General features: G+C 48.6%; 1 protein-coding gene across 3 annotated transcripts in view; it reads right to left on the bottom strand.

Moving 5' to 3' along the window:
• ARMH4 (armadillo like helical domain containing 4) overlaps nucleotides 1-24,213 on the bottom strand; it is a 54,574-nt gene extending 30,361 nt beyond the window's left edge. For all 3 annotated transcript variants that reach the window (XM_069018550.1, XM_069018551.1, XM_069018552.1), the window contains exons 1-5: nucleotides 24,112-24,213; nucleotides 16,240-17,629; nucleotides 15,107-15,319; nucleotides 13,659-13,877; nucleotides 1,890-2,144 (exon numbers count right to left, since the gene is read on the bottom strand). In XM_069018550.1, coding sequence (XP_068874651.1) covers nucleotides 1,890-2,144; nucleotides 13,659-13,877; nucleotides 15,107-15,319; nucleotides 16,240-17,572 — 2,020 coding nt within the window. In that variant the 5' untranslated portion in view covers nucleotides 17,573-17,629; nucleotides 24,112-24,213. The remainder of the gene's footprint in view (nucleotides 1-1,889; nucleotides 2,145-13,658; nucleotides 13,878-15,106; nucleotides 15,320-16,239; nucleotides 17,630-24,111) is intronic.
• Nucleotides 24,214-25,902: the final 1,689 nt, after the last annotated feature.

Raw genomic sequence — 25,902 nt, 5'->3', positions numbered from 1 at the left:
TGGCAAAGGAAGCAGTGTCACAGAGCCACTGAGGTCACCTAGGCAGGAAAAGAAATTGCTCTTTTCATAAGTGTCTGCCTGTTGGAGTAAGAGGGCTGAGTCACAAGCAGAGAGGCTGATCCCACTGCTTCCCCTCTTTTTTTGCCAGCACAGCACTGCACTAAAGTCCCATCCAACTCCTAAAAATAAACTCAGCTCAGCCACAGCCTCATCCTTTCCCTCATGGATGTTTGCAAGGACTGCAACAGCCTGAAAACAAAAGGCAATCCAAACCATTTGGATCTGGTGATGTGTAACCCAGCCAGGCACTTCCAGAGAATGCCAAAATCCACATCTACCCAGTCCTTCAGGTGCTCAGACCTATTGCTGTTGCTGACCCAATTTAGACTTCACAGGGGCTCCTCCAATTTGCATAAAGTCAATAAAACATAAGTTAGGGAGAAGAATCCTGCGTTTTGCCACATAGTCTGTTAATTCCTTGTCTGAAATTTTTGGAAATATGGCCTTTCCAGGGTCTGAGGAACAGCATCAACCCCTGGATGCTGCTCTCTCACCTGCCTCCTGTACCAGAGAGGCATCTCCTACCCTGAGCCTCCTCCTCCAGCAGCTGGAAGTGCAGCTGTGACTCCAGTCCAGACCTGCATAAACCATGACCTTTGTGCCTGATGCAGAACAACCTCCTCTGTAACCCCAAGTTCCTGGCAAACATTGTCATATCCAACAGCACCACATACCTCTGTCACCCAGCTTGCCAAAGCCAGAAACTCTTAAAGACTCGGAATTATTCCCCTCACACAGCTCCTGTGCAGCCTGATGGGATAACAGGAATGTGAAACAGGCCTGACACAGCCACCCCCCAACACGGTGTTTTCCAAGCAGGATTTAGTGTGACAGGGAGGGATCAGCCCTGGTGCAAACTCAATCTCCCCTCAAAGGCCAACCCTCCCACAGAGTTCTGGAAATCAACCCTCCCACAGTGTTCTTGAAACACAATCTTCGATTCAATTAAGGAAGCCAACATCACTAAAGCAGGCTGGAAACAGCATCACAGAGGAGAACCTCCAGGTTAAATCAGAATTACACATTCAGGGGAAGGGATAGATCTCACATAAATATATGTGATAGACAACATATAAAGGAGTTTTGGGGTTTTTTTTGTTTGATGAGCTTCTTGGAACAGCTAATTCTAATAGCCAGACATAAAGACCTTCTGTCTAGATGTGGTTCAGCTCCCACAAATTCACCTGAAGGGTTCCCACTGCATTTGATGGGGCTTGGCTTGGGAACTGAGTATGCTGGGAAATGATTCCAGAGCCTTTTGCCAATCTGGGACAAGCTCCTTGCTAAGATCTACCTTGTCCCACACCAGCTTTGACTTGCATCATGTGGACTTCACACATATAAACACTGACTCCTAGGTGGAGTAAGGATGTCCAGTCATTAAACAAAGGGCCTATATGTACACTGGGAATAAATTGTATAAAGCTTTGTAGAGGCTTTGCAGGTTTGTCTTCACACTGCCAGCACAGGGCCCCATGGCTGGACCATGCACTTCTTAAAATGCCAGAAAAGTGGAACTTAGACAAATGCTGCTGAAGTACCAAACAGGCTGATGAGCAAATACCCAACTCCTTTGTCCTCACAGGACAAACATCCCTACACCAACCCATCTTGGGCAAAGGGAACTGAAATTTCCCCAGGAATCTCACATGAGAAGTTATTTTTTTGTCCACCCGTGGAGCAAGACAACACTAAGCAAAAACAACAATTGGGTTTAGCTTGAGAGCCAACCCATGAGATTTCCTGGCACAAGGGACTGTCTCATGCAGAGTGCAGAGCAGGAGATGTGTCCTCTGGAAGGGCAAAGCAAGAAGGGGCTTTTCTCTTACCCAGGCCCTGGTTCTGCTGCTCCCACTCGATGGTGTCAGGAACCTGGTAGGACACCCCAGCCAGCTGGGCCACAGGGTTTTCCAGGCCAGCCAGGGGCTCCTGGGAGGTCTCTCCAGGAAGTGTGAAGCCTGGCAGCTCCGTGTCACCCTCCATGCTTTCATCCATCAGGTCTATGTCTTTGTCCTCCTCGTCTTCCTCTTCCTCCTCTTCTTCTTCCTCCTCCTCCTCTTCATCCTCTTCCTCTTCCTCACCCTCTGGCCAGAGAGACAGAAAAGAAACATCAGGAAACATCCCACCAGGCAGAAAGTTCACAGATCTCTCTAGGTGAGCACCAAGCTGAGCTCCTCCAAAGGCAGAGCAGCTGAACAAACTTGTGCCTGTTCTCTAACAGGAAAGACACCCAGAGGGGTTCATTGGGAGGAGCTCATCACCACTGGAAGTTGCTGAGAAACAAGGAGATGCTGTCTCAGACTCTCAAATTAGTGGGAAATACAGTCATTTTTTGCTTCCTAACAAACAAGGATGTGCATGTGTACCAACACCTGAGCATCTGTAACTACAGAGCTCCCTGCTTAACCCATTCCAGCCCAAGTGAGAGCTCTTTCCCTGAGTTCCAGTCTTGGAGGCAGCAATAAGTTGGTTCTATTTTTAACTCTCATTAAGTCTTTCCCAGTTCTGGAAAGGGCACTGCTTTCTAGACCAGGTTGCTCCAAGCCCCATCCCACCTGGCCTTGGAAAGTGTTGGAGAGAAGGCAGCAGAACCAACACCTCATGGGAGAGCTGATAAATGTGACATTGGGGAAATTCCTGTGAATTTAGTGCATGGCAGGGGGGTTGAAACAGGATGATCTTTAAGGTCCCTTCCAACCCAAACCATTCTGGAGTTCTATGAATTCTCTGCCACAGCAGATACCCATTTATTCCAGAACTGTCTGTACTGTTCACATATGGAAAAATAAATATTGAAGCCATGTTTCATCACTAGAATCTAAAATGGCAACACTGTAAGGAACCACTGTACTGGATCAAACCAAAGACCCTTTCTGTCCACATCCTATTTCCAACCATAACTTGCTGCAGATGCTGAAGAAAGACCAGAGCAGGGCAAATACAGAGCCCAGTCTTCCCACAGTTTCTCTTCCCAAGTTGCAGTCACCAAAGTCTCAGGGACATCCTATGCCAGAATTTGCACTGGAGCTATTTAATAGCTACTTATGGAGCCACCCACCAGGGACAGACAATATCTGGAACAATGCCATGCTTTGAATTTCTCACATTTTTTCAAAGCTGAGAATGAATCAAAATATAGCATTTATGCACCTTTACCTAATTTACACCAACTCTGCTCAGACACGTAGAGAAACTGTCTCCTGGTGTAGTCAGACTGGGAGAGCCCATCACCCTGCATCCAGGCATTAAAAACTAACAATCCAGCCAAATCACCATTTGTTATCCAGATATCCTTTTATTTGGAGTTGTACCTCATATAGGTTGGTGGCAATCCAACCTGGATTAAATGGGGTAAGGTGGTCTCCTTCCTTTGGCCTCCACAGACTGGAGAAATCAGTGCATGTTACAGACCCACTGATTCCCTGTGCTCTTCCATGGCATCTCCTTCCCTTGTAATTCAAGGATTTGCTTCCAAGCACTGCACGTTTTTCTCAGCTCACCAGGCAAGACAATCCCAGTCGCTGCCTTTCAGTTCTAGTCCTGTGTTCCATACAAATGAGCTGCTGTCGGGATTTAGCTGCATCATCCTGCTGTAGCAGGGCTTTTGGTACCTGGAAAGATCATTCCTGCCACAATGACACCACACAGAGCACCTAATGGAGCTCACAGGGATTTGGTTGGCCCCTTAAATTCCCGCTGCATTTTATAGGCAGTTTCTGCATTAGAATGTGCCCGTCATTTAGAATCAACCTCAGAATTTTCTCTGTCAAAATGCATGTTTTCATACAAAACACACGACTGTAAAGCTGAGAGTGGCCCCCAGAGAGTGTCACAGGAAACCTGCAAAGACAAGTTAATGTAGATCTTTTCCCTCTGCTGAGAGCAACACAGCTATCAACAACCCCAAAACTTAACAGCAGCCACACTGAACAGCCAGAACACCAGAGAAGAGGAACATGATCAGAGTTTTTCCCTAGACTAGGCGTAAAAACCAGCCAAGAGAGAACAGGCATCGGATTTTTATCTCTGAAAAACTACTCTGGGACAAGGATTTTAGAAGCTTCTTGTGATTTTTAACAACCCAAATGACACACACCTGCCAGGATCGAGTGCTGAAGCCACAGATAGCCATCTCCCTGTCTCCAAAGCCTCGCAGGCAGCCAAGCTGAACACCCAAATTGAAAGTGCTGAGACTACTTATCACATCTGATGATCACCAAGCTCCATCAATCACCACGCAGCCGCAGCAGAAAGCTGTGAATAATGAGATCCTTGTAGCACAGCCGCTGCAAGGGGGAAGGAAAAGGCTCTCAGCTTGTTCCCTTCTCCTCTCTGGCTCATTCCTGCATTTGAAAACAGCTTTTTAGTCCCCATCCCGAAACGCCAACAGCTTGCCTTGCTGCAAGGTGCAGCGCAGAGCACCACTTGGTGGTCACAAGGAGGAAGCTACACTTCCAAAAAAAAACCCCAAGTCTTCACGAGTGTGGGATTTCAGCAGCAGAGGCACAACAGGCAGCCGTGGGCAGGCTGTGCAGAAGGCTCGGTAGTCTCATAAGATGGAAAATGGAAGTGAGCATCACACAGCTGAATCTCAAGCTGGAGGTTTGTGTTTCACACAAAAGCCTTTTGCAGAAGTCACGTTTTTCCTCCTAAATTGGCACTTTTTGGCCTTCAAAAGGCCTCAGCAGCAGACTGAAAGGAAATTACTGGGAAAGACTGAATGGAGCAAGGACTGAAAGTGCAAAGCCCAGCAAATTCAGAAATTAATCCAGAGTTTCATGTGTATTTGCAGTTCACTGTGAACTATTTTTGTGTCATGGAATGGTTTAGGTTGGAAAAGCCCTCTAAGATTACTGAGTCCACATCCACACATCTTTTTAATCTCTCCAGGGATGGTGGCTGGGCAGCCTGACACAATGCCTGACCATCCTTTTATTAAAGAAATTTCTCCTAATATCCCATCTAAACCTCCCCTGGTGCAGCTTGAGGCTGTTTTTCTTGTCCTGTCATTCGTTACCTGTGAGAAGAGAACATCACTTCCCTAGTCCTGCTGGCCAAGCCAGGGTGGCTTCTGCTATGAGCCAACCTTGCTCCAGATTTTCATAGGTTACACGTGAGCTGATTTTGTTTGTGTGCACCAAATCCATGATGTGCCACGGGGATCCATCCAGGAGGGACAGTATCTTCTCTCCTCTCCCAGTGACACCCAGACACTTCAGCACTGAAACACAGCCCAAGCAGATGTTTGTGTTTTCACAGAATCATGGAAAGGTTTGGGTTGGGAGGAACCTTAAAGCTCATCTTGTTCCAATCCCCTGCCACAGGCAGGGACACCTTCCACCAGACCAGGTTGCTCCAAGCCCCATCCAACCTGGCCTGAACACTTCTGCCACTCTCTAACAGACTAAATAAGCACTGCATTCACTAAAGCAGCCTCTGCTTTGCCTTCGTGGAAACAGAAAAATAAAAAACCCCAAGAAGCTCAACACCTCCCTGCTGTGACAATGGACAACAGGAATCCCCAGGGAAAATGAGATTCCCAGATCATGTGTCAAATGTTTTAGTTCTGAAGGACTTGGCAACCTTGTAACAGGTATTCAAAATTTCAGGCTTGGGGAAGCTATAGGGGAGCCCAAGGAAAGAAGTCTGAGATGAAATAACACATTTTTAGCAGAGTTTTGGGGGGTTCCAGCTTTATTAATTGAAACAGACACCATTGGGCTTTAGCATGGGACTCTGAATGGATCCATTGGTGACACTGGTGATATCCAGAGGATTGGATTTGCTGTTTCAGGGGGGCAAAAACTCCTTATGCTTGCTCCAAAAGTGAGGTTTTTCACCACAAATGTACACATCCATGCTGGCTTTTGTGACTTAGGCAGGAGAAATGAGACCACCTCACCCCTCCCTTGTGAGGCATTTCCTTGACACAGCAGGAACACAGAACCTGCAGGATCTGGAGCAACTGGACAACCACCAGCAGCCAGCAGGTAGAAGCCTCAGACTCAATTTTTGGGGGCATGATGGCTTGAAAGAAGCTGCAGCTGAAGCCACTTATGGTCATAACCTTGCTGAAGGCAAGGGAGCAACACCAGGTTTTCAGCTGAAGAAACCTCCACTGAAGAATTATATTTCTATATTGAGATATTTTCCATTAATGTTTGCAAACACTTCCATTCCTCAGAAGAGCCAGGAAACCATCATTTGTCAAGTTTAACACACAGGAGCAATATCTTCCTGTGCCCTGAGCAGCGAGAGGCTCACAGTGGAAGGTGATAGATTCACTCACAGGCACAAACTGCATTCAAAGTGCAACGAAAAAATAAAACAAACTAAAAAGGAAGGAAGTTGCAGGGCAAAAACTGGAGCTGTCATTTGCTCTGTCCTTTCCCTTCCCAGCCTCCCTCACACCAAACTCAGTAGACAACAATGTCTAAATGATCCCACAGAGGATTGCTGTGATCCAGGACAGTTTAAGCTGTGATTTTATTTGGTGTTCAGTGCTGCAGGGTCACCCCTGTGTGCTAATAACAATAACATGTAAATAATGATGTGTAACTAACAACAGGATTAGGGATGGGGAGTCTTGACTCCCACCTCTTGCCAGAGCAGGAGGAAGAGGCATTAAGAAGCCACTGCCAAGTGTTTTCTCCCACTGAGGTTCACTCTTTGCACTGCCTTTGTGATCACAGCTGACTGTGAAGGCAGGAAGGCCTTTCTAGGACAACTCTTTTATTATTAATGTGTTGCCTTCACGTAATCAGTCATAGAGCGTCACCATCCAACAGCTCCAAAATGCTGCCAAGAGCCTTTGACAGCCCAGAAGGAGAGAGGTGGAAGGTGGATGGGCTCTCACCAAGCACTGCTCCTGGGCAAAGTGCTGTGCCATGGTGGGGCAACACATCCAGGCACAGAAACTCTGCCAAACATCAGGGGAAAACCCCCCTAGGGATGAGCTCTGCTAAGCCCAGTCACCTTCACTGCAAAGCCATGCAGGGTATTTGCAGGATGTGGTGTTGTCTTAAATGCTGTGCTGCTCTAGGAAAATCAATCTCCTGGGAAGTTCCAGCATCTGGGCAGTTGCACAGAGACAGGGAAAGAGACTGTTGGGAAGAATACACCTGTTGGACAGGATCCTACCACACAAAGCAGGATAACATAACCCTACCACAGCAGCTTCGAGAGAACATGAATTTACACATCACAGAATAACCAAGGCTGGAAAAACTCTCTAAAATCATCACCATGTTCCCCCCAGCACTGCTAAGCCACCACTAACCCATGTCCCTAAGTGCCACATCCACACATCTCTTAAATCCCTCCAGGACTGATGACTCCACCACTGCCCTGGGCAGCCTGTGCCAGTATCTGACCACCCTTCCAGTGAAGAAATTTTGCCCTAATACCCAACCTAAACATTCCCTGGTGGAACTTGACGTTGTTTTCTCTTGTCCAAATTTTTTTTCTTTTGTAACAGAAGGAAATCCTTGCTGGGAGAGTGAGCATTCCCCTGGCAGCAGAGCTGAGCTGATGCTGCTTTAGGAGCCTCTCCTTGCCAAAGCTCAAGAGAAGCTGCTCCCCAGCAGAAGGCTCTGACATTGTACAGACAGTACAAGGAAAGATTCAAATTCTGATCATAACCCAATTCCCCCCCCCAAAGCTGAGTGGATTCACACTTGGGGTTCTTTTTTTACACTCCTGGCTCACTGCTTGCCACAGGAGATCCAAGACACTGAGGACTTTTGGCAGGGGGAAGAAAACAAAAGTAAAAAAGACTCTCCTGGGACCATGGCTCTAGTTCTGTATTAAGATGAGAGAGAATAACTTCTATAATCACAGAATGATTTGGGTTGGAAAGGATCTTAAAAACCATCCAGTTCCACCCCCTGCCACAGGCAGGGACACCTTCCACTATCCCAGATTGCTCCAAGCCCCATCCAACCTGGCACCTTGGACACTGCTCCAGGGATGGGGCAGTCACAGCTCCTCTGGGTGTGCCCCACCACCACTCAGTACCTCACCTCCCTCACCTTCAAGAATTTCTTCCTAAAACAAAAATTGTATCTCCAGCAGCATTCACCTCAAAATTGCTCTCACATTGAGCCAGGCTAGAGGGTCAGTTTAGCAACACAAGACTATTTTAAAGGGGGGAGAAAACCCCAAAGTGCTGCAGAACACCCCATATGGACTATAAAAAGTTTGTTCCCTGGCTTGCTGCAGAACAGCTCTTCCACCCCTGGGTGTACAGGTGTTGAAGCAACCAGTATGAAAATCAAGACAAGAAAAAGAGGATTTATCAAGTGAGAGCAGTCAAATCAGTCCAGATTTAATGACCATGACCTATGAGTGGACAGAACAAGATAGATGAAGGCAGATAAGGAGCTTATGACATCTCTTTACAAAATGCTTTCCCCTGGAAAAGGGCTATGGGCATGAGACTTCTTTCCAATCACAGAAAAAAAAATAAACAAACACAAACAAACCCCAACAAAAAAAAAAAAAAAAAAAAAAAAAAAAAAAAAAAAAAAAAACACCCCAACAGCCCCAGCAGAGACATTAATTCCATTTTCATTGGAAAAGGCTGTTGGTGTTTCTCCAAAAGCATTCAATTCAATCACACTGCCTGGGAAGATAACAGCCAACAACCCAAGAGTTAAGAAAACATTTGATTTCAGCTTTATTTTCTGGACAAGCCCAGCTTGGATCATCACAGAATGTAGATTGGGAGTTGGGTCTGTTATTATGGACAACAGTCTCCAGGGTACCAAGGTTTTAACTCAAGTCCTATCAGGAGCCAAAGGGAACATGACTGAGTCCACTCAGCTCATTTTCTAGTCAGACTCCTGCTTCTTCCCAAGTCCTTCACCCCCTCTTGCAGCATCCCTAGTCCCACTGAACAAAGCTCCCAAAAAAAGCCCCATGAGCAACACTCTCCCAACCTGCCAAGGGGCCCCAGCCAGGAGCAACTCCAGCAGAAAGTGTTCCTTGCAGAGCTTTACTGCCACATCCCTGCTTATCTGAACCCCCCTCCCTCGAGCCATGAGGGTAAACTGCTTAATCCTCAGATTAAAACAAACAGAAACTCATTAAAAACTTTCACTCACACAGCCCAATTACCTTTCAATAGCAACTGTGGGGGTTTTCTGTTGTTTTTGTTCAAGCTTGGAGATAAGCATGGGAAAGCTACAACATTAAAGTGATATTTAAGTGAACTCTAATTTTTTGGACAAATGAAAAGTCTAATACAGTTAAAAATTCAAACAAAGCCTGGCCAGAACAAGAAGCAAGGCAGGGTCAGACTAAGAAATGTCATCCAACCTGCTGGAGGCAGAACAGTGCCAGAACATGACAAAGAATGGAGAGAGCTGGGGGTGCTCAGCCTGGAGAAAGGGAGGCTCCAGGGAGACCTTAGAGACCCTTGCAGTGCCTAAAGGGAGTCCAAGAGAGCTGGAGGTGGATTTTGGACCAGTGCATGACAGGACAAGAGGGAGTGGCTCCAACCTGACAGAGGGCAGGGTTAGACTGGAGATTAGGAAAGGAATTCTTGCCCATGAGTAAGGCAACCTGGGCCCAGATTGCACAGAAAAGCTGTGGATGTCTGTATCAAACACTATCAGAAGAAAGAGAAGGAAAAAAAAGCTTGGTTTGATACAAAAAATTGTCACACTTTGCCATTTTCTGCTACAAAGGAGAATGATGAGCCACCACCTACTGTGAGGAAGATAGAGGTCAACCTGCACCAGACACAGAGCAGTTAGTTCCCATTTCAGTGGTAGCAATAAACAAGAAGCAAGAGAAAAGTGTGTACCAAAACCATTTAATAATTCATTCTGCATGTGCTTTAAGTCTTCTGTTCCTTGCCAATTTAGTTGATATCCAAAGAGCTGGTGAGGAATTATAATATCAGGCTAGTTAACCATGCTGGGTTAAGTGCCTGTTTTATTTACACCTCTGCATCCTAATTTAAATTTTTAACAGGGTTGTAGAGATTTAATGAGGCAGATCTTAATCCATATAGTCAAGGTCCAAATAGCAATCCCTTTCAGAGCCTTAATTTCCTGGAAAAAATACCCTTCACATCCAAAAAAAAGAAGGTTCCTCATACTGTGACACAGCTCAGAAGAAAAATGGGGACTGGAAGGATCTTTTATAAAATTATGTAAATGGCTACAAGCTCTGAAGTATTCAGGAGGAATTTCTTCACAGAAAGGGTGATTAAACATTGGAAGGGGCTGCCCAGGGAAGTGGTGGAGTCACTGTCGCTGGAGGTGTTTAAGGAAAGACTGGACACGGTCTGGTTGACACAGTGGTGTTTGGTCAAAGGCTGGACTTGCCTGAAGGTCTTTTCCAACCTAAACTGTTCTGTGGTACACAAAATAGTTCACAGCAGGCTGCAAATGCACATGAAACTCCAAATCCTGCCAGCTGAGAGCCATCTTAATTAATTGGGAACACTCCACATTCAAGAGCTACTTGGTTAAGGCCTCCTCCTCTGGAGGAACTGATTTTTAAGTTGCCCATTTTCAGAGCTATTGACTGTTCCTGACCCCACACAACAAGCAGAGCAGCTCCTGCTTTGATCAAAGCTCTGAGCACCCTCCACAGTCAGCAGCCCTCCTGACCCCTGAACTGTGTGAGCAGCTCACTCCCAGCAGGGAGATCAGACTGCAAGAAAAAATTCTTCCCTGTGAAGGTGGTGAGGCCCTGGCACAGGGTGCCCCATCCCTGGCAGTGTTCCAGGCCAGGCTGGACAGGGCTTGGAGCAACCTGGGGTAGTGGAAGGTGTCCCTGCCCATGGCAGGGGGTTGGGATGAGATGGTTTTTGAGGTCCCTTTCATCCCAACCCATTCTGTGATGCCATGATTCTCTGCTGTCCAGGCAGGGTGGTGTCACACAAGGGAACCAAACCTCGGGTCTGCAGGGCCAGATACAGACTCACCCTCACCCACAGTGACAGGACCAGAGTCTGGTGTGCTCTATCCAGCAGCTTTCAGCTGAAAGCTGCAAGGATCTTGCAGAAGAGGGAGCATGGCACATGTCCTGCCACTTCAGGCAGTTCCACCTGCCAAATGCTGCCACACTGGGGGTGTGCAGCCACCTCTGCCAATACCTACCACAGCAGATGTTACAGCAGAGGAATCAAGTCAAAAAGGAATGTGGTTTCTCTCCAAAGAGTCACTTTTTGAAGGGTGTTGGGAGGCTCACACAGTGGTCCTGAGTAAGCCAGTTGAACCAGTAGCTCTCTGTACCTAGAAGCCCTACAGAGAAGCCTGCAGGGCTCAGCTTGCTAGAGGCATATACAAATTCTAGGCACAGAGACAAAATATATAATCAATTCCCCCAGATAAGCAAGCCTTATCCTCTGCTGTGTCCTGTCCCCAGTACCCTATAATCCCTTTACAGGATTTCTCTGACTAGGAAGGGCAAGTAGGACCAGTCTCACCACAGAGTCATGGCAGGAGGATATTTGTTACCCAGCTCATCTCTGCAGAGTCCACCAGGGAGGAGGATAAGCTCATCTAGACATATTTTCATTTTGCCTGTGCAATTTGATTTTTAAAGCAGTTTTGCATCCAAGCCAGGCAGGTGAATATACAGATGCAATTAACCACAGGCAGTTTGGCACAGATGGCCCCCAAGAAGGAGAGTGAGCTGAGCAGCAGGGGTTTCTATTTAATGATGAGCCAGGCCTTCAGAGAGGAAGCTCAGCAGGACCCCACTGAAGGCAGCAGAGCTCACTCAGCTCCTTGCACTTCTTCCAACAGTGAGCCAGGCACAGCCTCTCCCCAAGGGGCTAAGATCCCACATTAGGGACCCAATCATGTGCCTGCAACAGCATCCCCCAAAATCCTGGATATCTTGGGCTGGTGCCTCCATATAGCTTTAAAGGAAAGCACCCCAAACATCTTGGATCTGACAGCATCCCAATGTTCTGAGAGGAAACACTAGGAACTGTAACTTTGGGAACCAAGCTTCCAAATGCCACTCCACCATGAGGATGTGATACCCCCCAATTGCCATTAAGCAGAAAAAGATGTTAGAAAGTAGAGTTGTAGCTCAAAAACCTTCCTTTGTGCTTAACTGGAACAGCACCATCCCCAGGCAGAAAGCCTTTCCCCACATGATAACTGTAATTGTCCCATTTTACAAGAGGGAATTCATGATCCCCAGCACCAGGGAGCCTTCTGGCTCCCTGCACAGAGGTCTAGGTTGAGCAGAAAAGATTTAGGCCACAAAAGCTGTGCCAGTTGTCAAATCCACACAGCACAAAGAGCTACACACCCCTTGGAGAAGAGGCACCTGCAGAGCCAAGAAACCCAGATTTCCACTTGAGTCCTCATCATTGAGGGCACCTGGTCCCAGCTACAGCCCACATTTGCCTTTAGGGAAGCCCAGAGCTTCTCTAAAAACAGAGTGCAGCAGGAATACAAGAAAGTTACATCAGTCCTGTATTGGAGCAGAAAGATTTTTTTTTTTTAATGCCTGTGCAGAAAGTCTCATTAGAGAGAGACCAAATGCTCAGCTGAAACTGAAATCCCTCTTATCTTCCCCTGCAGAAACCCAGGCTTCTAAAGGAGATCCCAGAGGGCTATAAAACACTTTAGCCTCCTGAATCATACTGCCCTTGCTAAGCAGAGACCTTATTTCCCAGCCTGAAAGATCAGCTTTTCCCTACACACACGACCTTTCCTTCCCCTGCTGCCACTCTCCTGTCAGCACCACATCCTTGCCTTGCCACAGACATCCAAGATTCATCCTGGCAAGGGGAGAATGCTGCAGTTGGAGTCCCAGAGAGCTCGGGAAAGGCTTCAAAGCCAGCAGCAAGCCAGGAACTTGCAGTGGGGAAGACTCCCAGCTTCTGCTGCCCTCTAAATTTAACAGGAGTGAGAGTTATTGCTTCCTGCAGAGAAAAGATGCTGATGAGCTGTTGTCTGTAGCACCCCACCTCTACTCAGAGGAGAAATACCATCTGGCAGTGCCACCCCTGGAGAGCTGCCAACCTTTGCAGTAAAATACTAAGGCAAGAGAAGGTCAAGATAAAGGAAGGGGAGCAAAAATAGGTGGAAAGATTAATTCCTGCCAGGTGGTGTCAGTCCAAACACTGGAGCACAAAACTGGATGGATGAACAAGCAGAGAGGAGCTCAAGTAGGAAAAAGAGCAAGAAACAATTCTCTGCAGGAAAATTGTGGGTGAGCTGAATAGAAGACAGATCAGAGCTGCAGAGCAGCTCCAGGGCAGGATCTGCTTCACCTCAGCACCCCTTGGTGGGCATTCCCTGGTACAGAGGCTCTGCAGTGGATGCACACACCAGCATCACAGGTGTGCAGAGCCAGACCCTGCTGCAACAGCAACACCACTGCTGCTCCCTAGCCAATAAAAAACCCATCCCCATCCACCACAGCCACTGGGATTGCAGGCATCCTCCAGGACACTCTTCATTGCTTGCTTCCTGTGCCTCCTGGGAGAGGACAGGTTGGTCAACAACTTTATTGGGAACAAGATGTGCACATAGATGTGACAAACTGACAAACTGGGGGCTGTCAGGGCAGGTGTGGCACTCCACAGGAGGCCACCTGCCCCTCAGCCTCAGGGGTACCTTCTGACTCCAGGCGGTCCAGCCCGTAGGTCACGGCTGTGCTGATCCTCCTCACAGAGGGAAGAGCTGTCCTCCTGACAGAGGAGGCCACTGATGCTGGCGTTACCAGGACCACAGTTCTGCTGGATGGCTCCTCTGTCTGTCCAGATGGGGTAGAAAACATCCCACCAGGGGCTGGAACAGCCTTCTCACTGGTGACCAGGATCCCATCTGTGAGATCTGCAGAAGACAGGAAACAGCAACCATTCAGGACCACAATGTTTAAAAAAAAAAAAACCAAAAACCCAAGAAACTCCTTAATGAAAATTTAACTCAAAGGGAATTACCAAACTTTTGCTTCCTTCAAGATGTGACTCTGCTGTAATGAAACTTTCTCCTCAAGGGAAGCCAGCAAAAGAGGTTCCCCTTAATGAGGGGGGAACCCTTAAAGGTTTTAATTCCATTGCTTTGAGGACAATTCATCACCACACCCTTGCAAGATCAGAGCACCAAGACTCCAGCTGAGAACTGAACCAAGTGACAGATCTAATAGTTCATTACAAAGATAAAAGTTGGTTGAATTTATAATTAAATCCTAGAAGCAAATTAATTAATGGAAACTGCCAGAAGAACCTTCTCCCCTTTACAAAGGGACGCTAAATTTAGAATTACAATGCAAACAGCTTTTTTCTTTTGATGTCCTGCAATATAAGAATTACCAGCAAAGCTGCCCAGCAGCAGTTTCACTACAATAGTCCCCACTACTGCAGAAATACACTCCAGCTCAAAGCCAGCCTTGTGCTGAGAGAACCCTTGCTACACCCCTGTCAGGAAGACAGGCTCCCACATGTACCTGCCAAGGTGACACCAAGCCAGCAGGCAGCAGCTACGTGAACATAACTGCTCAAAGCATTTCTGTATGAGCTACATCAACCTGAGAACAATGCCCCATTCCTCAGTGAAAGTGAGTATCAGTGCAAGCTTCCACACCCAAGGGCTTGCCAGGCTCTTGCAGGAGGGTGTCTTTGCCCCACCACGGGCTCCCATGTTACCCTGATGAAGTATTTTCATCCTCTGGACTGAGCATCAGCAATCTGTGACTGCCTTGGGCTCCAGAAGTAAAAACTCTCCCTCCATAAAGAAAAAATTGCTTAAGCATCTAAAGCTAAAGGCAGCTTGCTAGCAAGGACAGATAAGGGGCTTGTTTGGTCTGGGGCATTTTTTTTCAACCTCTACTCCAGCTATTTGGGGAAAAAAAAAATCCATATACTGGCAAGTTTCACCATGGTGGATCTCACAGCATGGGCAGAAAGCAGTGGCAGCCCAGGGCTAGAAGCAATGTGAAGACTGTTAGCAAAAAAAAAGTCACTTAAATAAGGATGTTGTGTTGAGACTGGAGTGTGCAAGCCCTGACACTGGTTTCAGATATAACATCCCATCTAGTGTGAGTCCTTGAAGCAGAATCCTACCTTCTGCATCCACAGGGTTCACTGTAGAGGAAGCACCAGTTGCCACCAGCACCTCACTGGCACTCGGAGCTGTCAGCATCTGGGTGTCCTCCCCACTGTTCTCCTGAGGAAAGCTTGCAGCCCCTGTTCCCTGGGTGGCATCAGGCACCTCTGTCACAGCTGACAGAGCAGCACCAGCCTCCTGGGCAGCTGTTGTCACCTCCTGAGTAACACCTACAGCAAGAACACATGTCAGGACAAACTCACAGGACAGCAGACAGCAACAGAGCACACACCTGAAGGAATATAAAAGGAATGTAACTCCATGCAGTAACAATTCCAGAGCCACAGTGCCAGCAGCAGGTCCAGCCAAGCATCATCAGGGCAGCCTTCAGTGACCAGTCCCCACTGAAACCTCAGCTATGCAGAAGGGTTTATTTTTGTTGCACAAGTCTTACTGACAGTGTTGTTTCCCCAACATCTGGGAAACAGCAGAGAGGGAACCTGCTGACAAGTCAAGTGCTTATAAATTAATCTAGAAATTAATCAGTCAGGTTTCAGCACCAGCCTGCAATTAGCTTCCTTTCTTTTACAGAAAAAATTAGGTCTTTTGGATGCAGTGAAGGGAAATCATCCTTTTGCATCTGCAGCCAAAGAGGGAAGAATAAACATGTCCAACAATTAAAAAGTCCTCATCAACCTAGAAACATATCATTGCCTAACACCTGACCAGCCTTTTTTTTAGCACTCCCTTTATATTTTAAACACGAAGCAGGAGCACTGTCATGAAGCTGAAGGGACCATCTCTGGAGGTCTTTACAGAGCAAGGTGACACCATCAGCCTATGTCAGGCTGTCCAGGAGGAGCAGTTCTGCCTACAGGTAAGAGCTGGGACAAGCACTGGACAGCCACAGCCTGGCCACCACTTCACTATGGGGGGAGGATACAACACCAGGAGTTTCTGTCATAAGGGACAGCAGCTCTCTGCACAGACCTCTTGACCTGAGCATCCTTGTAAAGCCACTTAGGGCATCAGTGGCTCACAGTCTGCTGGCACAGCTTGCTTTAAGTCCCAGAAATAAAGCACAGATTGCCAAGAGCATCCCTGCTAAACCCCCACTGAGAGGCAAGTGTCTGTAACAGGCAAGTTTTACCTTTCCATGAACTCTCCAGAGTAGGAGAGAGCTCAGGCTGGGTATCTGTCACCACAGCAGCCTCCGGCTGTGATGGAGGGATGCTTTTCTCCTCCTCTGCTGTGACTGCACTTATGTTTTCCAGTGAGCCAAGATCAGCTGTGTCTGCATCTGACAGGTTCCCAGTGTGGAAAGCGTTGCTGCTGCCTGGGGAAGTTGCAGGCAGCTCCTCGCCTTGCACTGGCACTGTGCAGTTGGTCTCCTTGGCAAGCTCGGGAGCTGGTGGAGGAGACACAGGGGAGGGCACTGCTCTTGTTGCATCTTCTTCCTCCACCACACCTTCCTCAGGGGTCTGGGATGGTTCTGTTGTCCCCAGGTCCTCTGTCACCTCATGAGATAGGCCTACCCCTTGACTGATGTCCCTGAGTTTTGTGTCATCCCAGTCAGGTGGCACGGTGTCCATAGAGGGGGTGGTGACAGTGCCAGCCGTAGTGGGCAGCTCTTTTTGCATGACACCTGTCCCTGCTTCTGGGTGAAGGGTGGCCTCAGTCACCACAAGGGGATGTTTGGCAGCCACAGATATTGGTGGAGCCAGGGCTTTCAGCGGGCTCCCTGTGCGGGCTCTCAGCATTCCCAGCTCAGAGGTCACACCCGGAGCCTGGGGAGTTGGGATGGCAGGGTGGTCACTTGCTGCTTCCCAGGTGGGAGAGCTGGGGTTCAGCATGGGCTGGGGCACAGCTGAGGGGTGTGAGGTGCTCTCTGCTGCCTCCTCCTCCTCCACAGTGGTACCAGAAAGGGTGTTTGCTGAGGGGCCAGAAGAGCTGGGCTCCACTGCCCCACCACTCTCTGTGGTGGCCTCACCAACAGGACCACCAGACTCCTCCTGGACTGGAGGGCTCAGTGTGGTCACAGCTGTGGTCAGCATGGCCTTGAGTGCTTCACCCTCACCCAGCTGTGACTCTGTGGGAGCCAGCTCCTCCTCATGCACAGCAGGCAGTGCCCCAGCAGAGGGGTGATCCCCCAGGCCCTGGCTGCTGGGGATGACATGGCTCAGGCTGGCAGGGAGTGCTTCTCCTTCTGCAGTGAAAGCTTCATCTAAGGGTGTCCCAGATGGCTTCGCTGACACTTCACATGGCTCTTCAGAAACTGTCTGCTCAGAAGGGCCCAGATTGTTTTTCAAGTCCACCATGCCTGTTCTGTCATCTTCCAGCCCATTCCCTGCCCAGGGGCCATGCTGGACCTTTGTCACATCCCACTCCTCCAGAGGCTGAGCTGCAAGGCATGGCAGGCTGGAGGACAAGAGCAGGATGCTGCAGGTGACCACACAGATGTTAAATCCTATTGATCTCCTCATGGCTGAGAGGAGATGTGTCCTGAAGCCTGCAAGGCTGGCAAATCAAGAGTACAAGACCTAGAAAGGGAAAGAGGAACCAAGATTACAAATACTCAAAACCACCCACAGACCCAGGGCCTAAAATAACTGGGTGACCAAGTCTATGGCCAGTTGTGAGCAGACCCCTCTTACAAAACTCCAAGCAATGAATTCCTCCATCTCTTTTACTGTTCTTAGCCTACCCTACCTGGAAATGTCAGACAAGATCAAATGTTGATCTGAAGCCCAGGACAGACCTTGCCCAGCTCTCACCCCAACAACAGAGTGCTGTGCTCTACCCAGCAGGCATCAGACCTGCAAGCAATGCTGCGGATCAACCCATTTGTCCTGAACCAAGTCCAAAAATGACACTTGCCAGGGCCATGAAGTCTTGTGGCCAGCCCTGTTCTGTGCATTGGCACAGGGGAAACCAAGGAATCCACACAGAGAACAAGATGGGTCTGTGGGGGAGAACGTAGGACTGGAGCCACACCAGGAGGCTTTAGAGCTGCATCTGTGCCATGTCCTGGCTGAGGCCCTTGGCCCCACAGAAGAAGCTACAGCCCAGACAGCAGCACTGCTGCATTAGCACAGTGCCCAGGCTGCACTGCACCAGGGAGGCACTTCCAGAATCACCGGGTGAGTCAAGAGTTTCCAAGGGAGCACTGAACCCTGTAGCCCAGCAGTGATCCAGCCAGCTGACAGCCTGCCCCTGGCAAGCTCTGCTGCCTCCAGGCACACAGCTCCAGCATCCAGACACCTCCCTTGGGCATGTGCCTCAGTCCTGCACTACTCCACCACTCCAGAGCAGAAGACCATCCCATCCAAGGCCCCGCTCGTCCCATGTGGGACAGCTGCTCACACCAGTCCCATGCACACAGCAAACATCCCTTTGTCACACAGCAGATCTGGCGTGGTGCTCCTCCTCCCAGCTCCAGGAGGCAGCTGGTCACAGGCACAGTTAAGCCCTACTGCAAGGGCCTCCAGCCATCAGCAGCTTCACATGCTTTGGCTCATGTTTCTCCAGTTCTGTGGCCAGCTCTGAGGCCCCCAACATGAGAAAGACATTGACCTGTTAGAATGAGTCCAGAGAAGAGCCACCAAGTTGATCACAGGGCTGGAGCACCTCTACTATGGGCACAGGCTGAGAGAGTTGGAAGCTGGAGAAGAAAAGGTTCCAGGAAGACCTCAGAGCAGCTTCCAGTGCCTAAAGTAGCTCCAAGAGAGCTGAAAAGGGACTTTGGACAAGGTCATGGAATGACAGAGCAAGGAAGAATGGCTTTCACCTGACAAAGCAGGTTTAGATAAGATATTAAGAAGAAATTCTTGACTGAGGGTGGTGAGGCCCTGGCACAGGGTGCCCAGAGAAGCTGTGGCTGCCCCATCCCTGGCAGTGTTCCAGGCCAGGTTGGACAGGGCTTGGAGCAACCTGGGCTAGTGGAAGGTGTCCCTACCCACAGCAGGGGGTAGAATGAGGTGAGATTTTACCATTCACAAGTGAACTGCAGGACTAATAATAGTAAAGAAAAGAGGTTGGGGTTGTCAGAACCATCCCTCAGTCTTCCAAAGAAGAGCAACAGTCACCCTGTGCAGTCTTGCTGCTCACAGGCACCAGGATAAATCCCTAAACTTGCCACACTCCTCATTTCCCCACCCGAACAGCACTTACAGGAGTATTACTCACATTTGTACCCACAGAGTGCAGCGACACAGCTCAGAGTCAACCACTGCAGGCTCCAGCATCTGGCTGAGCCTTCAGGGCACACTGAGTCACTTTTTCCATTCTCCCTGAAGCCTCATCCCAGCAGTTTGAGCTGCTGGAATAATTCCCCATCACAGGCCACACACATGCACCAGGTGCTCAGGGACAAGCAGAAGCCACCAAAAACCTCTCCACCAGCCTAGATACCTTCCGCTTTATTTTTAGCATCTTCTATCTCTGAAGGATGGGTGGCCACCCATCTATTTTCTCTATTCCCCTCATCAAAAAATAGCTGAAAACTGACAATATTTAGCTCTTCTTCCAGGCTAATTCTTTATTCACTTTTGTAATTAAAAAGCACTAAGAACATATTATTCGAGTTAAATTGTTAGTGCCTAACTACATGCATCTGACTTACCATGCAGCTGAATATAAATCACATTCACCTCACACCCCTTTAGGAAGTGCCTGTTAAGATCAGGCATACTGAAACATCAAGAAGTTGGTTTTTTTGTTTTTTTTTTTTTTTCTATTTAAAAAATAGTTTGGCTCTAAATACAACTTCTCAAGAAGTCAGGAGCCTTTAGGTTGCACAAATGCTTTCTGCAGTGCTTAAACCTAAACAGAACTCCAGCTGCACTTGAAAGGCACTTCTCTTGCAGTCATATACATTATACACATGTATATACACATCTGTACAGATAGTTTGCAGCTTTCTAGCTCTAGGTTCTCCAGTAGCCCAAGACATTCAGAATGTGATTAGGAGAAAAACTAAAATGTTTATCTCCTCCCAACAAGCTTACTCCATCGTTACTAGAACCTTTCCTCCTTCTGGCTGGTAGATAATGTGGGTACTCAGTACCAGCCTGAGAAAAGAATTCCTGGAATCCTTTGGGCAGCCTCATATTGTTTCTCCCAGTCTGAAAAGCCCTGCTGGCCATAATCCTACATTTCTATAGGGCAAAAATCATATTAGAGTGTTACTGGCTCAGGAAATCCACAACAACCAGATGTAAGCTAACCTAGACCTTCACACTCAGTGAAAGCAGGAGATAGCAGCATGGAGCTTGCTGCAGGATAATGGCACAGGTTCAAACTTCAAAGAAGATTAGTCAGGGCTTAAGATCCACTTAGCTTTAGGAAGAGGCTGGATTAGAGAGTGTATGAACAGCAGTGACCTGGCTATCTCCTTAAGCAGAGTTTGACACCTTGCTGTAGCACTTCCACTGAATGCAGAAGCTGCAGGTACCTGGCTGCAGAGCAGTTTGTTCCTCCAGCCACACTGAGTTATACATTTATCCTCCCATCTGGCTATTTTTATAGTCAGCCTGCTCTCCAGCCTCAGCCAGGCGATAAAAGCAGGCTGGAACACACTGCCCTGACCAAGCACCTCCTCTGTAGTAAGCCTGAGCTTTTCTCTTACCAGCCTGAAGGTAGTACCTCAATATTTCATGCTGCAGGAACTCCTCGTCCCCACATTTCACCTGGCATCCTCAGAGCTGAAGCCCTGGAGGCAGCTGCCAAGCACTGGTCAGGCTCTCAGTGGAAAACTAATCCTTGCTTCCAATAGGAAGCACACACTGAGGGCAAGAGACAGTGCCAGCTACTTCCCCTGCACTTAATAACACCAAATCCCAGGAGATGCAGTTCCTCCAGCCGCAAAGGCAGCGCAACTGCAGGCAGCCAGGGAGCTTTATCTTTAGCATGGAAAATAATAACTTTTCTTTTAACACCTGGTAGGCTGGAAAATAACACAAAGAACTGCTGGGCTGAAAACAAGGGCAAAAAACTGGGCATCTCCAGGAGCTACCCACAAGAATAAGAGCCACCTACCTCAGTGGGGAAGTCAGGAAGCTGAGGGACAATAAACATAAATTGGTCACCAGCTGAAGCAGTCTCAGTTGGATCTTTCTGAGCCAGGCTGCTTCCCTGCTCCATACAATTAGCACTTGCAATAGTTATTAAACCATTAAGCCCTCTGAATTCTGGAGGCCTGTTTAAAACCAGCTCTTGGGGGGGACCAACAAAAGCCAGCTCAGAAGGAGCCCCAGCCTGTTATGGTCACTCCAACAGGGCAGGCTTGCAGGGGACCAGCACAGAGCAGAGCAGATGTCTCTCCTTCAATAGCCGTTCCTTGCATGGACCAGTGGTTTATGGACACATGCTGCAAAGGATTAAACTCCCCCCTGTGTCCCAGCTGTGTGCAGCTACTCCCTCAGAGAGCTTTTTAAGAGTTTCACCCAGCCAGTTAACTTAGAGAAACGCCCCCCCCTCAAAAAAAAAAAAAAAAAAAAAAATTAGCTGTTATTTTCTGTCTTTGGCAAGTTATGGCCATGTAGCCAAATTGTTGAAACAGTGAGGGGAAAAACAGTATCGCGTTTTCAACTCTAATTAATAACTGTTCTAACAATCCCTCTGATACAGGGAAGACACTCACTTGCAAGATGAAGTGGCTGCACGCATCATAAAGCAGAGAGCACAGGACATGAACAGGTGAGCCCCAGACAAATCTCTTTCTTGCCTTTGAGCACAGCTTCTCACATCTCCAAGCACAAGCTTGGTGTCAGCCTGGGCTGTGCTCAGCTCCGCAATTCACCTGACAATTGATAAGAGAACCAGACGAAAAAGCCGCAAATCTTTTAATGTGAAGATTTAGCCAAAACATACAAGTCAAACAACTGCCAGCCACCAAGTGCTCTGTTACAGGGTGCTAATGTATGCCATCCAAGCCTCATTACTTGTGCTGAATACAAAAGGCAGCACATAATACACTGCAGAGCTCCAACTCCTACTTTTGTGCACAAGCCCAGAAAAATGCCTTCATCTTCTCTTGCTTTATGTCCTTGCCCAGTTCAACCGAGTGAATTGGTGAGCTAATGCTTTTACAGCACACACTTCAGGTAAACAGACCTCAACCAGTTCGATCACCTCCAACAGCGACACGACTCTACACCAGCCACCAACACAAAGTCAGGTGAGAAAAATTATGTTGAGACAAGCACACATCAGAGGGGCACATCCTCCCCTACCCTTGAGGATGCATCCTTACAAGCAAACAAATGAGATATTAATATTCTGTAAGGCCAGCTTCCCACCAGTCCCAGTGAGGCACCTTAATACATAATACACCACCTCCACTTCCAGCCTCGGCATTCCAGCAGTAGTTCTTCGGGGAGCCAGAGACACGACATGTTTTAGGCATTATTCCCCCAACCACCAAGCGATCACTTGCTTTGTTCAGAACAGCACACGGACCACCTATGGAAATCCCTACTTAGATTTGCGAGTAAAAGCTGCATAGTTCTCTGTGGCTTCTGACCCGTGCTAGGTCCCCGGCACCACAGAAGTCTAAGGTCTACCAAATTCCTGAGGGATTAAGATAGGGAGGAGGGGGTGTTTAAGAATGAGGTCAAAGGGTGCAGCAGTTTTCCAGCAGGAGAAGGACAGAAATGCTGCTCCCCAGCCCGCCTGGGAGCAGAGGGATAGCACTCGGATTCCAATCAGCAAGAAAAGCTCCACAATTTCAGCGCCTCACCTAACGCTGACAGCAACACCACACAGCAGAGCTGGAGGATCATGAGTCCCTGCAGGTGAAGGTTTAAGAGCAGATTAAATGCACCTTGTCAGGCCCTTTTGGCCCGGGCGGAACCTGCGTGGGGTCCAGGGAATGGGATTAAGGCTAGCTCAAGGCTTGATTACACCCAGCACGCCGGGCACAGGTCCACCTCCCCGTCCTCCTTAGTCATATTTACAGGTGACTTTACAGAAGTGCATCCTTTCCCCACCCGGCAGGGGATCAAGTGCGAACAACCGTCCGGAGATTCCTCCTGCCCAGGCCCGCGACAGGACAGAGGAACAGCGGCGGTCACCCCCAAACCACCCCCGCGAGAAACACACACCCAATCCCAAAGATTTTCAGAGGAAGCCCATCGGGACCCCCATCCCGGCAGGACCGCACCCCCCGCTCGCCCCGCTGCCCCTTCCCCATCCCCCGGGGCTGCAGGGACCAGCCGCTCGCCGGGAACAAAGAGCCGAGCCGAGGATGCGCTGCCCCGCGGGCAGCCGAGCATCGTCGGAAAAAACCCGAATCGATTCAAAACGCATAAGCCCGGGGCAAACGCGGCACGGGGGTGCGATGCCGGCTGGGTGCGCGTGTGTCCCGGCCTCACCTGGCTCCCGCCGCCGCCGCCGCCCGGTGCCTCGGCGCCGCGCTCCCCCAGCCCCGCGGCCGCACGGGCGGAGCGGAGCGGGCCGCCCACCGGCGGGCGGTGTCGGGGGCCGGCCCGCTCCGCCCGACCGCCGGCCCCCGCCTGCCCCTGGTGGGCTTCGTGCTCCCCGGCACCCGCCTTTGCCGTTTGCTCCTTCTCCAAAGGGAAGTTTGAGCATCCAAGCCCTCAGCCCCCCGCGCGCAGTTCTTCCTCAGTGCCGGACCCGAGGAGCTGCCGCTCTTTGCTTGCAAGGGGCTGTAACAACAAGGCCTACGGCACCCTTAGTAGTTTTCCATCTATTACGGATTCTCCTCCAGTGTTTTCAGCTGCAGAGGTCACCTTCCCCTAATACTCCCTCTGCAAAGGAGAACAACTTCTTAAATAAGAACACGTGAATCAGAAGAGCTTCGTTCAAGTCCCCTTTTTTGGATGCTTTGTTTTAAGCACCTATTTGGCCAGAACAGGTAAACAGTTCTGCTAGTGCTTTCCTCCTCCCACCATTTTTTTTCCCCCAACAAAACCTCCATAACAAACAAGAAAACCTTTACACTATCACGTCCTTGCTCACACATCGATTCACTTTGCCAAAGAGCGACTCAAAAGCCCCATACCTTGACTCCAAACCCAAAAGGTGAGGCCAACTCAGCTTCCTTTTACTCCCCCAAGCCCAGTATCAGGGTCAGCACAAGGTCTCTGCTGCACACAGAGGGTTTTATTCACCCTCTCAGGCGGTGACTCATTCAGAGTGGGGCTGCAGCAGGTGCAAAGCGTTTGAGCTGGGCAGGGACAGGTGAGGAGAGACCATAATGATTTCTCACAGGAGGCAATGACTGGAATGGAGGGATTTTGGGGGGTGGAATTGATAGGAAGGAATAGAGGGAAGGTATAGGACAGGTGAGTTAAAATCTTGACTTCCTTATGAACATGCCAGATCTGCCACACGAAGCAAATCAGTGAATCCTCCAGTTATGACAACAAACTATAAAATAAACTCTTCCTTTTTTCCACACAAAGTGAGATGTAACCTGCTGGCACAGGTCACTCAGAATTTAAATAAACAACATAGCTGATGGAAGAAAATGAGATATTCCTTATCAACAGATTGTTCATTATTTTTTCTGTTCGCTGTGCTACTGGTAATAACATTTATATCAGTGATTTGCTCTCTTTGTGTCTCTAAACACACCCCAAAGTTTTACCTGTTTAATTTTAGAGAAACACTGTGTTTTCTACTGGATTTCAACCAAACTGGATCCAACCCAATTCATTTGGTTGTAGCACTGTGCATCCAATATTAAAACTTCCGAAAGACAGATTTGTTGCAAGTTAGGGCAATTTTTTTCGGGGAAATATTGTTAACCCCTGCACGAGTTGAAAATAAAGTGTTGAAGTGCCTGTATCAGCAATAAAGACAGCCAGTGACAAAAGGCATCAGAAAGAACTTCAGAGTTAGTCTTGGGGGAGGAAATGGTCACACAAAACAATGGGGAAAGTCCCCTCTGGCTGTGCTTCTCTGAACTGTAAAATCTGGGGAAATTATTCATTAATCAATATTTCTAGTGCTGCAGCATCTTCATAAATAAAATACAAATATGTGAAAAGAAAGGATGTTGCCTTTCTCCTCTAAGGGAGATGGGGTGGGAGGGAATGAAGAGGTAAGAGCATTTTTCATGCCATTTTAAACACCATTAACTCCCGGGTTAGGGACTCTTCACAGGTTCAACTTCAGTCCTGGCCAACTCATTTTGGCCAAGAGCTCTGGCTGAGAAGAGGGGGTGGCTCAGCCGTGCAGGAGGTGCCACCTCCCAAGTTAATGGTGCAGCCAGATTTTCCAGGAAACCAAAATCAATTCTCAAGGACAGCACTGCCCCTTGTTGTGGGTCTGGGATTGATTCCCAAGATGTTCAGCTGTTCAGTGTATGGGGAGAGGGGCAGGACGACAGAGACCACCCCAGCAGAAATCAGAGCCCTCAGGGATGACTCCAGGGGCTGGGCTTCAGCAGCTGCACAATTTCCCCCTAACAGCTGACCTGGGATTCAGAACAAGGGATCTCCAAGTGGAAGATGTCCCTGCCCATGGCAGGGGGTTGGAATGGGGTGATTTTTAAGGTTCCTTCCAACACAAAGCACTCTATGGTAGTGTTTTCAACCCCTTTGCTCTCTAACCTTTACAATTATCGGGAAGGTTAGTTAAAATGTAAAGTGTGTGTATCGGATGATTTACTGTTCTCTAAGGATGCAGAGCACTTAACAGACTGGAGAGGCTTCCACTTCCCCCTTGCCATCAACTCCGAACCCAGATTGGCACCGTGTCCTCTCAAGGTTAAATATTTCACTTAGAAGCACTGTAACCAAAATATCTGGTTATCTGTGGTTTTTTCCCTGCCTAAAATTGCACATTC

This window comes from Aphelocoma coerulescens, chromosome 5 (assembly GCF_041296385.1).
Source record: "Aphelocoma coerulescens isolate FSJ_1873_10779 chromosome 5, UR_Acoe_1.0, whole genome shotgun sequence".
NCBI lineage: Eukaryota > Metazoa > Chordata > Aves > Passeriformes > Corvidae > Aphelocoma > Aphelocoma coerulescens.
The sequence above is the reverse complement of the archived record's forward strand: the minus strand, read 5'-3'. Positions and strand labels throughout refer to the sequence as shown.